The sequence below is a fragment of the Lissotriton vulgaris genome, chromosome 11 (genome assembly GCF_964263255.1).
Source record: "Lissotriton vulgaris chromosome 11, aLisVul1.2, whole genome shotgun sequence".
NCBI lineage: Eukaryota > Metazoa > Chordata > Amphibia > Caudata > Salamandridae > Lissotriton > Lissotriton vulgaris.
Window position 1 is genome coordinate 258946726 of NC_141699.1, and position 14679 is coordinate 258961404.

Consider the following 14679-nt stretch of genomic DNA (forward strand, 5'->3'; position numbering starts at 1 on the left):
GATCATGTCTCCACTTCCCTCTCGTTGTTGGCTGAGAGGGCAGCTATAGTTCTCTGGCGAGAACGCGCTTCGCGCGTTTCTAGCCGAGACCTAAAAACATGCTTTAAGGTTGACAAATATAAATGTATTAAATGTGAAAATTTTAAAGTGTACTGGTTGGTGTCTTTTCAAGGATGGTGATAGTATGTATTTAGGCTGTGCTTAATTGTTTTTACCAAATAATAATGAAGTTGATAGAGGCAAAATGTCATATGGGTTATGGAGACAGGCGGAGGTGGTTGGAAGGAATCTGAAATGAGGTGGTTGCCGTAAGTGTAGAGATTAGAGAAGCACTACCCAAGACAAAGGAAGAGCAGCCTATTCGGTGGCACGCCGAAATGTGCTTCAAATGTGTTATCAGTGCACTGGAGAAAATGCCTCAAGGATCTAGCATGAGGGATTGTAGAGGGGGGTGCGACACACATTGATAAAAAAAACTTAAATGCAGCACTGTACAGGAATAGATTGCAGCAGCTGGACAAATGAAGAACAAACTATTTAAAACATGGGCAAGCATGGCAGCTCCAAAATGAGAATTGGGGCAAGTATGCTGAGAAAGTACAGCACTTGAAGGTCCACACTTGCCAGAGGCAGGCATGGACGCCTGGAAGTTCAATGTGTCAAGAACGAGCCAAAGTGTAGATGGAAATTTACAAGCTGGATATGGAGGGGATAAAAAAATGAAAGCCTGGGAATGCCCGGTGGGTTTGCAGAGAAATATTAACCTCTTACCTGTCCATCGATCATGTAGGAGATCATCATGATTTGGTCAGACTCAGCATCTGGAAACTTCAAAGGCAACTTTGTCGTCTCAATATCAAATGCCAAAACAACTGGATCCTGCAAGTGATAATATAAGTAAATCAATGTCATAGTGCAGGCAGCAGGTATATCGTGGGTGGGAGGTCCAATGACATCGGTAGGAGAGAATGTGAAAGGGCAAGTTGGAGAGAAACAGTTTACGGCAAAGGAAATATCACTATGGAGGCAATGACGACATAAAAGACCAGCTTCAATAAAAACTCAAAGCAGTAAAGACTCACCGGTCGCTCCACCAAATCATCACGCCTAGTTATTTCTGGTGGGAAGGTGCTTCCACGGTAACGAATGTTATACCAGTGAGCCTGCAACAGAAAATGGAGAGCCACCCTTGCGTTAATGTAGTATAACCACCTTTTACAAGCAGGAACAATAATCTAACGTATGCTGCAGTGTTTAAACTGTAAAAAAAAAATAATAATAAGTGTCAGGGCCCTCGTTAGGTAGCCCCTGCAACTTACACCACCCATTGCCCCCGCAAGGGCTGCCATGGAAAGTACCAACACACCTAACCATCCCACTCTTACAAGTGTGACAACTCAAACTTTTGATATACAGTAAAAATGACTAACATCTGCTGCCCAAGCTATTCTTACATAATGTATATTGAATTATTAAATCACTATTGTTGTGCTCATCACAGAATTAGACAAAGAGCAGCACTATGGGGCAAGCGGTTATAATTCCAGTGTTGACAAATATCCAGTGCACAGCACCGGAAACCTCCGTCTCAAATTAAAGCACTGGTATGCTGTAAATTCTCTCAACAAAGCATTGTTTAACCATGTAACAGATGCTACAGAAGCAACACAAGACAGAAATATAGCCACCCAAGAGAATAAATGACAGACAAAGCAAGCAGACCTTGCAGCCACAAAGAGACTCATTAGAGGCATGCCCGATGTGGCGAGTATGTAATAGAGTACGCTACGAATCACAATAAACCATCTGAGAGAAGTATATAGCAATTAGCCAGAAACAGAAGCTACTTCAGGACTTACTTAACAGACTCCTTACTGAAAGCGTCAGTAGATTTGGGAAAAGCCAGTACCGACATTCTATTCTATTCTATTCTATTCGGATTTGGTAGAGCGCGACAGCTGCCCCAGCAATGAGGCGTCCCGGCGCTAAGAACCCAGGGTCCTGGTCTGAATAGAGGAGCCAGGTAGGAGGGGGTTTTTACGGGCAAGGGAATAGGAACGTTTTAACTGCCTTCCGGAAAACCGGTAGGCTGTCAATGGAGCGAATGTGTTGTGGCAGGTCGTTCCACAGCTTGGCTCCGAGGAACTTAAAGGAGCGGCCGCCCATGCGGCTGAGTTTTATGCGTGGGACGTGTAGGAGGTTTTGGTTTGAGGATCTTAGGTTCCGTGACGGCGCATAGGGGGTGAGAAGGGGTCGAAGCAATGGAGGACTGTTGAGTTTGAAGATTTTGAAGGCCAGAATGAGGGTCTTAAACTTGATTCTGGAATCAACGGGGAGCCAGTGTAGTTTTTTGATGGTCGATCTGGCTGAGCATCTGCGGGGGAGGCCGACCAGAGTTCTAGCCGCAGAGTTCTGCACGCGTTGGATCCGCGCTATCTCGCATTTGTTGGCACCCAAAAGGAGCACATTGGCGTAGTCCAGACGTGAGAGGATTGTGGCTTGTATAATGAGTTGGCGGGTTTTAGCGTTGAAAAAGCCTAGTATGTGGCTGAGGCTTCTCAGCAAGCCAATACAGGTGCCGGCAACTTTTTTGGTATGTGACCGAAAGTTGAGTGAGGCGTCCATCCAAACACCTAGATTTTTTACTAGGGTTTTGGGGGGAGGGATGGTGCCTAAGGAGGACGGCCACCAGTGCTCATTCCAGAGGCTGGTGTCTTTGCCAAGGAATAGCACCTCTGTCTTTCCGCCATTGAGTTGAAGACAGTTCATTGTCATCCATTGTGCGACCGCAGAGAGTCCGTTTTTAAAGTTAGAGGATGATCTGTTGGGGCCTTCTGAGAGAGCGATGGCCAGTTGTGTGTCGTCAGCGTACGACACTAATGTCAAGCCCCATTCTTTGGCCACTGCCGCCAATGGCTGGACATAAAGATTAAAAAGCGATGGGCTCAACGCGGAGCCCTGCGGAACTCCCTGCGGGATGGGGTGGGGTTTGGACAGGAAGGGGGGGGCGGAGACTCGAAAAGTCCTGTTTTCGAGGAAAGATCTGAACCACTCCAAGGCATGTTCAGCTACTCCAAAGGTCTCCAAACGATTAAGGAGGATGTTATGAGACACCGTGTCAAAGGCCGCGCTGAGATCCAAAAGGATCAGCGCAGCACTTTGACCGGCATCTAGGATCGTTCGGAGGTGCTCTGTGGTGGCTAAAAGAGCAGACTCAGTGCTATGGCCTGGTCTAAACCCATTTTGTGATGGGTCTAGAATGTTGTTATCGACCATATGTTGGGATAGAGCACTGTTGACATGCGCTTCGGCGAGTTTGGACAGCCATGGAAGCAAGGAGATTGGGCGAAAATTCTCCGGTTTGGATGGATCAAGGGTGGGTTTCTTGATGATAGGCGAAACCCACGCTTGCTTCCAGGTAGATGGTACACGCGCTGAAGTAAAGGAGAGGTTCAGGATGGTGATGATTGTCGGTAGGAAGAAGTTGAGAGATTCTAGGAATTGAGCCGGGCGCATAGGGTCCGCAGGGGAGCCAGATTTGACTTTTTTGCAAAGTCTGGTGAGGATATCGTCAGAGATTTCCGGGATGTGAGTCAAGATCGAATAGTTATGGGTAGGCGAAGGATTGCTGGGTGGGCTGGGGGAGTGCTGAGGAAAGGAGGTGTAAATTTTTTGTACTTTATCAACAAAGAACCTAGCGAGGTCTTCGCATTGTTGTTCGGAGGAGATACTCGGGAGGGGGGCTTTGCTGCTCTGAAGTTCTTGTACTAGCTTGAAAATTTCTTTAGCAGGGGTGGGGCTAGATTCGATCTTATTGGAGTAGAAGGTGGTCCGTGCAGCACGGATGGCTTTGTGGTATGCCTTTAGCAGAAGTAGATATTTTGTTTTATCTTCTACGTTGTACTCCCTACGCCAAAGGCGTTCTGCCTTTTTGCACTCTTTGCGCAGGTTTTTGAGAGTGTCGTTGTACCAAGGGTTGGAAGGGGAGTTACGGCCTTTTGCCCATTTGGCAGGAATGAGATTGTCTAGTCCGTCCGTGATCCATTTATGAAACGCACTGTAGTTGTCGTTGATGTCGGAGTTGTTGTCAAGGTGGAAGTCCCCTAAGGTCGAGTGGAGGGCATCTCGAGATAGTTTATGCCATTGTCTTTTTAGACGGCGGGTCGGTGCCATGTTGTGCTTGCTTTTATTGACCAGAATGGTCAATTTAATGAGGGAATGGTCCGTCCATCCCATAGGGAGGGGGGCCTCTGAGGTGAGTTTCTCTAAGTTTGAGAAAACTGGGTCCAGGATGTGACCAGCAAGGTGAGTTGGAGTGGAAATGAAGGAGTCGAGCTGCAGTGCGGAGAGATCTGCAAGGAGCGTTTTGATCATAGGGTCGTTTATAAGATCAAAGTGAAGATTGAGGTCTCCCAAGATCGTAAAGTTAGAGCTTTTAGTTATTAGGGAGGTACTTGTCTCGAGAAGAGCCTCAATGAATTTTGAAGTGGGGCCAGGTGGGCGGTAGATATAGAGACCAGATACAGCGAAGTTAGGATTTATGATAATTTTGAACTGGGCGCTTTCACAGTCTGGAAGGTTCTCTTTAACAAAAGAGCAAGAAAACGTTTTCCTGTAAATTATAGCGATACCGCCACCTCTTCCATCTCTGTTAATTGTCGACATGAGATAGTCGTCTGGCAGCGTAAGGTTGGGAATGGTGGAGGTGCCGTCCCGTAGCCAGGGGACGGCACCTCCACCATTCCCACCATTGAAGGAAAGTAAAGGCCACCTTTGTTCCAATGGTCTATCAAGTAAATAAGGTTCTAGTCATGGGTAGAGTTTCCTTCTATTAACTGTTTATAAAGTAAGAAAGGAATAGTAAATGCTGGAATTTGAGATGACAAAGAACCAAACTAATTAATGCAAGTCCCTCAATTGTAAATGGGGGTGCAGTGAGGTAGCTTGAAGGTTGCATTTTTTTTAATTAAGCACTCTGACCTATTTGGGAGAAAAGAAGGATCATCAATTTATTTTCCTTCCCTAAAAAAATGCATTCTCCAAACCACCAACCATGACTAAAATAATTCCTCTCGCTCTCTCCAGAATGCTGCTACTTTACGCCACTCCTTCTAAGAATACATAATGTGCTCACTTAGGTACACTTAAAACGAAAAGAACTAGCGACTTCCAATAAAGGTAACCCTTACATGCTAGTCTAATGCCAAAGCAAAGTCAAAAGACTGCACAAAAAGATGCACCATCTCGGAATGAAGAGAGTAAATGCTTATTAAAAATTTGCAGAGCAGCCATCTAAAACGTTTTCCAACTACAATATAGCAGTTCGAAATTTACAAATGCTCTGGAAGGATATTATTCTATTTATTCTAAAGCAGAAGCTTGCCCAGCTGTAGTGCTAGAGGAACTCTTATGATCTGACACCCTGAGATGACCTTTGACCACCATTATTTTAATTGACTTCGGTGTGTTATTTTATCCTAGCCTGAATGTACGACGCCCTGCATATGCCTTGCTTCTCTTGAAGGTTTCTTTCTTGTAATCTGGCAGGCTTTCAGTGGAAGCTGTCATGGAGTAGAACAGACTTGCCAAGAACAGAACGTGTGGGATGTGCATTTGAAATCATGAAAGAGGTGTGGAATGTACTTTTTTTGTCTCGAAGTGCAGTGTTATGGGCAGTGATGCACAAATGTGCACTATGTTGTACATTGACAGATGAAGTATGTTATGCTATAATCAGTGGTGCACAAATGTGCACTGTGTTGTACATAGAGAGATGAAGTATGTGATGCTATAAGCAGTGGTTCACAAATGTGCACTGTGTTGTACATAGAGAGATGAAGTATGTGATGCTATAAGCAGTGGTGAACAAACGTGCACTGTGTTGTACAAGTATTATGAAGTTCTTACTATTGGCTTGGACATGGCCTCATGTCATCCTGAATTCTGACTCTGCCTGGCTTGAGATTATCTGTGTGCATAGCCACGCTTGCAAGTTGTTTGGGTTGATCACGTTCAAGGATTTCTTTGTGAGAGATTGTTTAATGTACCCTAGAAAGGCTTTCATGAGCTTCATCAAGATAAAGTCTGGAACATGCGAGACTGTAGAGGGAATGTGGGAACTCCTTCCGGCCATGGAATGCTTGCTTGGAAGCCGGCCAGTCCTATTCTCAAACCTTCTAGTGTGTATTTTGAGACTATAAAGCTGATGTTAGTTGTCATGCTGAGTTGGGAGCTCACTTACAGAGTAGACGTACTGCTGTAAGACAAATGGAACTTGAGTCCGGTCTAGCATCAAAGCCAGCTGTGAACGGGCCCCCCCAGCGAGAATTGGCAAGGATATTGAGTGAACGATCGGGTGAGGTGGTTTGTTTCTGATTATTGCCATTGTGATGTGTGGTTCCAGTGGCTGTGGTCATTTGAGGTGTTTGAGCTTTGATTATTGCCATTGTGATGTATGGCCAGTGGCTTTGATCATTTGAGGTGCTTTCTTTGTGATTCTCTCGCTCTCTCTCTATATATATATATATATATATATATATATATATATATATATATATATATATATATCGTTCTTGTCTCTTGCTGGACGTCCCATATTATATTTGCTTGAGTCTTCTCATATTATTTGCTGCTTGTTTATTCATGGTATTAGTCATGCATTTAACAGTTGCATTTACAAAGTGTGTTCTTATTGCATGCATATAAATATTTATCCCTATGTGTATTTCAATGTTGTTATTTTGACATCTGGGAAAGCCTTTCTATTAGAGAGCATAGTGTAAAATAAAACCCCAAGCCTTATTCTAAAATAAAAAAAAAGGAGTATTTGCACTTTGTAAAAGAAAACCCTTTTCTACAGATGTTTGTTGTGTTTCGTGTTTCTTGCTTTGCAGTGTGTGTTTTGAGCCACCGTGTGAGAGATCCTGAGATCCTGTATTATCTGAAAGGCGAAGCAAAACACCAGCCTTTTTGTGTGATGCAGAATATGAACATATATGATGGATGCCATCTTAGAAGGATGTATACACATACAGTCACTAGTGATCAAGAGAACTTGGGTTCTCGAAACACGTGGAGTCTTTCACTGCCATTGCAATAAACACCTGATTAACTCTACATCTGGAAAGCATGCAAGTTTCTTTGTGACCTACAAAGTTCTGGATTTATATAATTTTGGGTTCAGCCATGCCACTTCATGCATCAGGAGTTAAAATCAAGAAGCTGTTTTAACGGATTAATTAATTATTTCTCTCCCAGCTATATGGAGTAGCACCATTTATGTCGACTACACCGCCTACATTTCCCATCGGTGACTTAGTGGGTCAGCTCTGTTGAAGACTCGATGGGAGTGACAAAAATGGCCCAGTGTATCAAAATGATGGAGACACACACAGATGTGGTAAACCTATCTGTCTTCATTCTTTCTCCTATTTAAATTGAGTTACCATCTTTAGGGCTCTCTTTCTCCCCCACAGAACATTCTGACTACACTCAAGAGTCGTATTGAATTTTTTAACCGAAATAAAAATGAACGCCATGAACAAAGGGCGGCCAACTTTGTGGTAAAAAAAGGTTGGACAAAGCCATCTAAGCTTACTATTGGGGATTTCTACCTGCTGCACACACCGAGTGAGTTGAGTGAAAATGTATGTGGTATAAAACAGCGACTTCCCAGATAAACAGCCTTCAATCAAAGACGAAGCGCCCGGAGGAGCAAGTGCAAACACCCACTAGAGACAATGCAACCTTCACAGTAAAAGTGGCTGGCAAGTCAAGACGTAACAACAGTCGTTAGGGAGCAAGAGGGTACGGAGAGACCCAGTATCAATATGTTCTTGGAGGGCTTGATTCTCAAAACGCTACGTCCCAAAACGCTCTCCAACCACCACAAACAATTATAGCAAGAGTATTCAACTACAGGGATCGGGATACGATCCTTCAGGCGTCACGCACCCATGGCGACCTCCACAAAGACAATGCGGTTATTAGATTCTTTCCAGACTTCACGCTGCAAGTTCAAAAGCAAAGGCAACGCTTTGAAGCAGTGAAAAGAACCCTCAGTGAAAGAGACATAAAATACATGATGCTTTATCCAGCCAGACTAAAGATAATCAGCAAGGGCAAAACATGGCATTTTGACACCCCAGAGACAGCCTGGAAGTGGGTGGAGAACTGGAGGCCAGTGAATCAAAAGGGACCAAGCAATCAAGAGACCCAGAGACTCGAGGGGACAGGGCTGGACAAGATGACGACCAGCATCAGCATAGCCAGTCGCTGACCTAGGGACCAGCATTGCGAGAACTCATGTTTGATATTACACATTAAATTGAAACCTCGATGATTCATCCACAAATGTAATAGGTCTGCCTGTCCGCAAATGTTTAAGAATCTGGAAGACTGAGGCTTCTGGGGTGGGATTGGAAAACCTTCCCTGCAAAATGGCAAATAAGGGTAGCCACTCACTAAGATTCTACCTACAGGAGTTGTAAATGTTAGCTAAAATAACGAAGTCAAGTCTTGGGCTGGTATGTTCCCCGCCTCTACAGTTAGAAGTATCAAAGGTTAAATTGGGCGCTAGGCACTCTGTAAGCTGGTGGGATGGGCATGTTGTAGCTCACTAAGCAGGGTAGCAGGGAGAAATTTTGGGGGGGGCGGGTGTTCGAACAAGCTTTTATGTTTTGACTATTAATGCATCACAGTGGCATGGTGGAGTCGGGGGGGGGGGGGGGAGGAATCGCCAAAATGGTTTCTAAATTCAGGTTATGGGAGACGGGGCAGCATTGCCACACACAAGTAGCGGCACAAAATAGAAAACTTTATATGGTCATGGAACATGAACAGACTGGGCCATAAGATTGAACGCACCCAAGTCCTACAGCATAGTCGGCGACAGGCTCCTGATGTTATATTTGCGCCAGGAGACACACCCTAAAGGCACCAGTTATAGAGTCCTAGATCGGTTCAGATACACCATACTTGACCATGCATGTTTTACGACAGACTCCCTAGGGGTAGACTACTTCTCAAGAAATCAATCCCCTATACAGTACAACGCACTTGGAATGACCCGCAGGGGAGCTTTTGGGAGGGCAAAACTCTGAACCTGTGCTCCCTCTTTATCCCGCCTAGTCTTCAGGCAAGAACCTTGTCATACCTGGGCGGAACGTTCCCTCTTGGCCTTGCCAACTGGCACACTGATACTGGGGGTGATGTAAATGACATTATGGATCCTAGAGCTAGAGAAATGGGTAGGGGAGGATAGATCGAGGGCATGGTCTCATCAGTTGCGGCTAAAACAAGATGAGCTCCGCGCCTTGTGGGGGGAACAGAGCTAGGACGTATGCTCTGGCGACACAACATCGGATATATGATGTGGGAGATAAGGCTGGCAAACTCCTGATCTGACTGGAGGGCCGAGACAGGGAGAAAGCATGGGTTCTAGAAATTAGAGACAATAATGGTGTAACCTATAAAGCAAACTTGGAAATAGCGGAGACTTTTGCCTCCTACTAAGAGACTCTATACACCCCCAGACCCAGAAACAGCGTTAGACAGCACTGAGCTCTTACGGTCTCTTTTGTATTTGTATTTGTATTTGTGGGGGTATTTATAGAGCGCGACGTTCGCTCCGGAGGGAGCATCTTGGCACTGAGAATCCTAGATGACCAGTTTGGAAACAGAAGGGGGTTAGATGGCTGCCTTAGACCTACAGACATTGACCCAGCAAGATCAGGAGGAACTGGACTCTGACCTGATGGAGGAAGAAGTAGTGGGGTCAGAATCTTGCCACAATCGTTACCATCCACAAGACAGGGAAACCCTCCTCCCAGTGTAGCTCATATCGCCCGATATCCCTCCTGAATGGGGAACCTAAAGTGTTTGCAACAATGATAGAAACAAGGCTTAGGGGAATCGTCACAAAAATAATTCATACGGACCAGTCAGGCTTTATACCGCATCGTAGCACCCAACTGAATCTCAGACATCTATATGGAGTCCTAAGCCAAACCGAGCCACCGTTTTTAGACAGAGCTGTGATTATGGCGCTAGACGCAACAATGGGGTTTTAACAGTATTCAATGGAAATACATCTTTACTGTACTACCAAGTATAGGCTTTGGACTGAATTTCAGCAAAGGGGTTCAGGTACTATACCAGGAACTATTAGCCCAGGTACGAGTAAATGGTACCACTTCCCGAATATGCCAGCTGGGCAGGGGGACGCACCAAGCTGGTCTCTCTCCCCACTAATATTTGCACTAGCACTGGAGCCGCTAGCGGCGTGGGTTCGAGGGGACCAATTGATCAGGGGGATCCCTATGCCCCAGGGATTGGAAGAGCGTATATCTCTCTACGCAGATGACATCCTGCTATGCGTCACCCATCCATATTGCTCAGTGAGCAGACTGCTACAAATCTTTGAGGCGTTTAGAAGGCATTCAAGATACAGGATAAACTGGTCCAAATCACTGCTTTTTCCCACTATCGGGGTGGGGGAAGGGGGGATCCCCTGGCTCCAGTCAGACTACGAGGCCCCGATTGTGGTGGACAGATGCCAATAAATGGGTATCCACATTACTAGGGACCCACAAAAATTTCTCAGATAAAACCTCTACTGACAGTTAGAGATACTGCACAATGATGTGAGTCACTGCCGTACGCTGCTGTTCACCCGGTTAGGGAAGAGCTGCACTTTATAAAATGATGACCCTCCCACGCCTTATCTACGTGGGGCAGAACACGCCGTTCAGCGTGCCCCCAAAATTATTTAGTAAGATAGAACAGGAAGTGCAGACAATTATTAAAAATGTTAGTTAAAAGTGGGGCTCACAAGTCCAGATTATATTGATAAAGGTCCATTGGTAGCCCATCAGGGCCAGGAGCTTTAGCTGAAGAGCTCCGGCTAATGGCTAAGAAAACTGATCTTTTTTTTTACATTTCTTTATTGACATAATGCGCATATTTGACAATGATAAATACAGTCATGGATTCCAGCAGGACAAACAGAAAAAAAATATATCTTTACATGCAATACAAGGGTGTTAATCGGTTGTTTAACATCATAGACTGACATTTTTACAGTGTACAGTAGTTCGGAGCGTTACAATATCAATACGGTAAACAAAAGTTAAAACAGAATAACAAAAACAGTATATAGACTATACCAATATATTTGTGTGACGACCCAAGATAAACAGTGTAGTATGTCTGGAGCAATGAGAAGGGAGAGAAAAGCAGGAAGGGGACAGCCACCGGACATGTTACTCCATTCTAAACAGGAGGAGACTGGCGGATGGGAGGAGACAGCAGAATGACCCAAGCATAGATTCCCACGCCAGGCCAGCACAAACCCAGTCAGGAAGAGTGCCAGCAGACTTGATCTTCACTATTTCCATAGATTTCATGTCAAATAGGAGGATGGGGTTATGTACTCTGTCCCCGCATTGTGCAGTACTTACTGTTCCAAAACAATGCTGGGGCACAGATCGGACAGCCACAACCTAATGGGAGAAGCAGTAGCTGATTTATAACACATGACTATTCTGCGGTTAGCTAGAACCAATGCTAGATCAATAAATTTGACAGCTTTATGCGCTGCAGAGTGGAAGGTGATCCCTAATAAGTAATGAAGGCCGTTTTTAGGAGGAGAGTCCAAGGCCTCCTACAGAATTATGTTTTTCTCGTCCCAGTAGGGAACAAGCCTGGGGCAAGTCCATACCATATGAATAACCCACTATACAGCGCAACTCATGGCGCATGATCTACTGTGGTTCCCTAAATACTTACCAATACCAACTCACTAAAGAGGAACAGACAAACCTTGTATATATTGTGTTTTTCATTTTTGTTGTCAATTTGCGTCCCTCGCTGTGTTCACCCTTAGGTTACTTGCGCCGTTCGTCTCACTATCAAGTAGCACACTAAGCCCCCTTGGGTTGCCTTACACATTATATGCCTCCAGTGTTGTTATTGTAAATTGTTCTGACGATTGTTTTTGTTTAAACATGTCCTTGTATATATGATGCTATATGCACTTCCAAACTATTTGAAATTTCGAATCTCTCTTCCTTCCCAGTTCTCTTGTAATGTCTTGTACATGCAATGGTTTCTGATGTTTTAAATGAATCCAATTGAGATATTGTTGTTATTTACATATGAATAAAGCCAGCAGTAGCGTTCCAGCAGCAGGGGCAGGAGTCTGAGATACCCAGGTACATGCGTGCCAGTCTCATCGGGGTAAGATAAGTATGCTGGAGATAGTTAAATTGCGTATATTTTAGTTGTGTGTTCGTAGAAACGCACTTCGAGACCCCAACACATTGAGACCATTGCTTATCTGTGAGTGCAATAGTTATAGACTCGTCCCAGTCGGAACGGTGAGTCTTCAGCGGTGTACCTCTATCCGCTCGCAGAGAGCCATACAAGTGGGTGATTGCATGGCAGTCACTCCCGTGTGTTAGCACCACCATAAAAAGTTTGGAGGTTTCTGCCTCATCATGCGTCCTATGCAAAACCATGTGTAAGTTTCTAGTAAGCGAGGCATAAAGGAAGAAGGATCCTGGTGGTATACCGTAATAGTCTACTAAACTCTTGAAAATGCAAAGAATTTCATTGTTAAAGACGTCGCCACACGTCATGGGGCTGCGGTCTGTCCATTTGGTCGCATCTGGTCTTAAACCCAGGGCGGCAAAGCCCGGCAAAGCCCAGAGAGATCATTCAGGGATATACGGAAGGCGAGGGGCCACTGCAGTTGTGCAGCTACATAATATTCATAGTGCGGGGCGCCCAGGCCGCCCTCCTCCAAAGGGGCGCACAGCTTGTGAGGCACTACACGCCACGTACCCGGTGCCCAAATTAGTGTGGTCAAGAGTATTTGCAACTCCCTAAAAAACTTTGGTGGGAGGAGAACAGGAAGAGCGCAGAAGTAATATAACAACATGTGGAGAAGGAGCATCTTAGAAATAGCTATACACTCCATAGCGGAGAATGGCTATGTGGTCCAAAAATGGAGGGAAGTTCATGCACCAGTGAGGGCTCTATTTGGGTTGCCATCAACCAGGTCCCTGTCTCAGTGATAGACACGGACCCTCAGGTATTTAAAAGTATCACAGACCTAAGGGAGTGTGGTATTCGGAAGCACCTGTCGCGGTTACGGAGAAAAGGGACGTCAGCGTGAACAGCAGAGACTTATAACAGTGTATCCGAAATCCAGAGGCAGCACCAAATCACCGCAATAGCAGCTCTTGATGAGGTTCCAGAGCACCTGCAGTAGCGGAAGCCGGTGAAATGGTATGGAGAAGCTTGATTGCTTTTAGTAGTGAAGGTGGAATGTTCCAATACCTGGGTTCAGATAAAGGCTGGAAGAAAAGATGCAATATCCAGAAAAATTCCAACACCTAATGGCCTTAAGCAAGTCTGTGTTTTTGCTCCTACCTTATTTAACATTTTTATCTCGGATGCATACGAGACCGTTAAACGTCTAGCTGCAAATGCAGCACGATTAGGCTAAAGGTGCCAATTCTGTAATATGCAGATGATACAGTATTATAAAGCAAAACTCAGAAAGGCTTGAAAAGACGTTAACAGTTTGCCAGATTAACTCCATGGAAATGAATTTAGACAAAACTGAAACGGTGATATTCAGCAGAAAAATATTTATAAAAGGGGTCCTGGTATTTACAAAATGAAAAGCTACAAACGGTCCATAGATACAAATAACTTATGTTTATATTCAATCCTCTTGCAACTTTTAAGAAACACACTTGCAACCTAATTCGGGTAGACCTCACAAAAATGAATGAGAAAGTCAAAACTCTGGAAATAAAGACAGCCAGTCTGACGGACGACGTGTCTCTACTCCAACTAGAAGTCCGAGATCTCAAAACCTCCTGTGAGGTGGCCGAATGCTAACTGGACTATGAAGGTCGTTCCCGGCGCAACAATGTCCGCATCTTGGGAGTGCCTGAAAATCGGAGGGGCCAGCGCCGGACTTGTTTGTAGAGAACCTCATCCTAAATCACCTCAAACGTAAGGGACTGGGAACATTTTTCACCACTGAACGCGAACACGGAGTCGCGGGCAGACGACCTAAGCCTGGTGCACCGCCGTGTCCACTAATAGCCTGCGTCCTGAATTTCAGGGACAGGGACGCAATTCTGCAGCATGCGCGGTCCGCACCCCCTCTGCACTACGAGAATGCCGTTCTATCCTTTTTCCCGGACTTTACGCAATTGGTGCAAAGACATCGGCGAACATTCATGGGCGGCAAAAAGAAGCTCAGAGAGAAGGGACTTAAATACGCTCTGATGTTCCCAGCTTGTCTCCGTGTGGAATCTGGGGGACGGGCGTGGTTCTTTGACAATCCAGAAGTGGTTTCGGACTGGCTGGACAGCATAGTCGAAGATGACCCTGGAAGGAGGAGTGGGGACGGCGATCCGGAGTTGCAGGACCGAGACTGAGAGTCGCTGGGTGCCTTTGTCGTTCACACGAACTTGGTCAGGTAAAGGGGTCCAAGGGCCCCACAGCTAGCCATAATCTCACCATGTTCCGTCTTACACCGGAGAAGCCTGAAAGATGGCCCAACTGGGGACAATTGATTTACAGATGGGTCGGGGGGGATGGAGTGTTGGCTTTCCTCCTCCTTTCTAATTTTAGTTGTGTCTTATGATTAGAATTTGG

General features: G+C 45.3%; 1 protein-coding gene across 1 annotated transcript in view; it reads right to left on the minus strand.

The window, feature by feature from the left end:
* POLE (DNA polymerase epsilon, catalytic subunit) overlaps positions 1–14679 on the minus strand; it is a 300678-nt gene that overhangs the window by 215774 nt on the left and 70225 nt on the right. Inside the window, exons 8-9 of the mRNA XM_086943189.1 lie at positions 1083–1163; positions 772–879 (exon numbers count right to left, since the gene is read on the minus strand). Of these exons, the coding sequence (XP_086799315.1) occupies positions 772–879; positions 1083–1163 (189 nt within the window). The remainder of the gene's footprint in view (positions 1–771; positions 880–1082; positions 1164–14679) is intronic.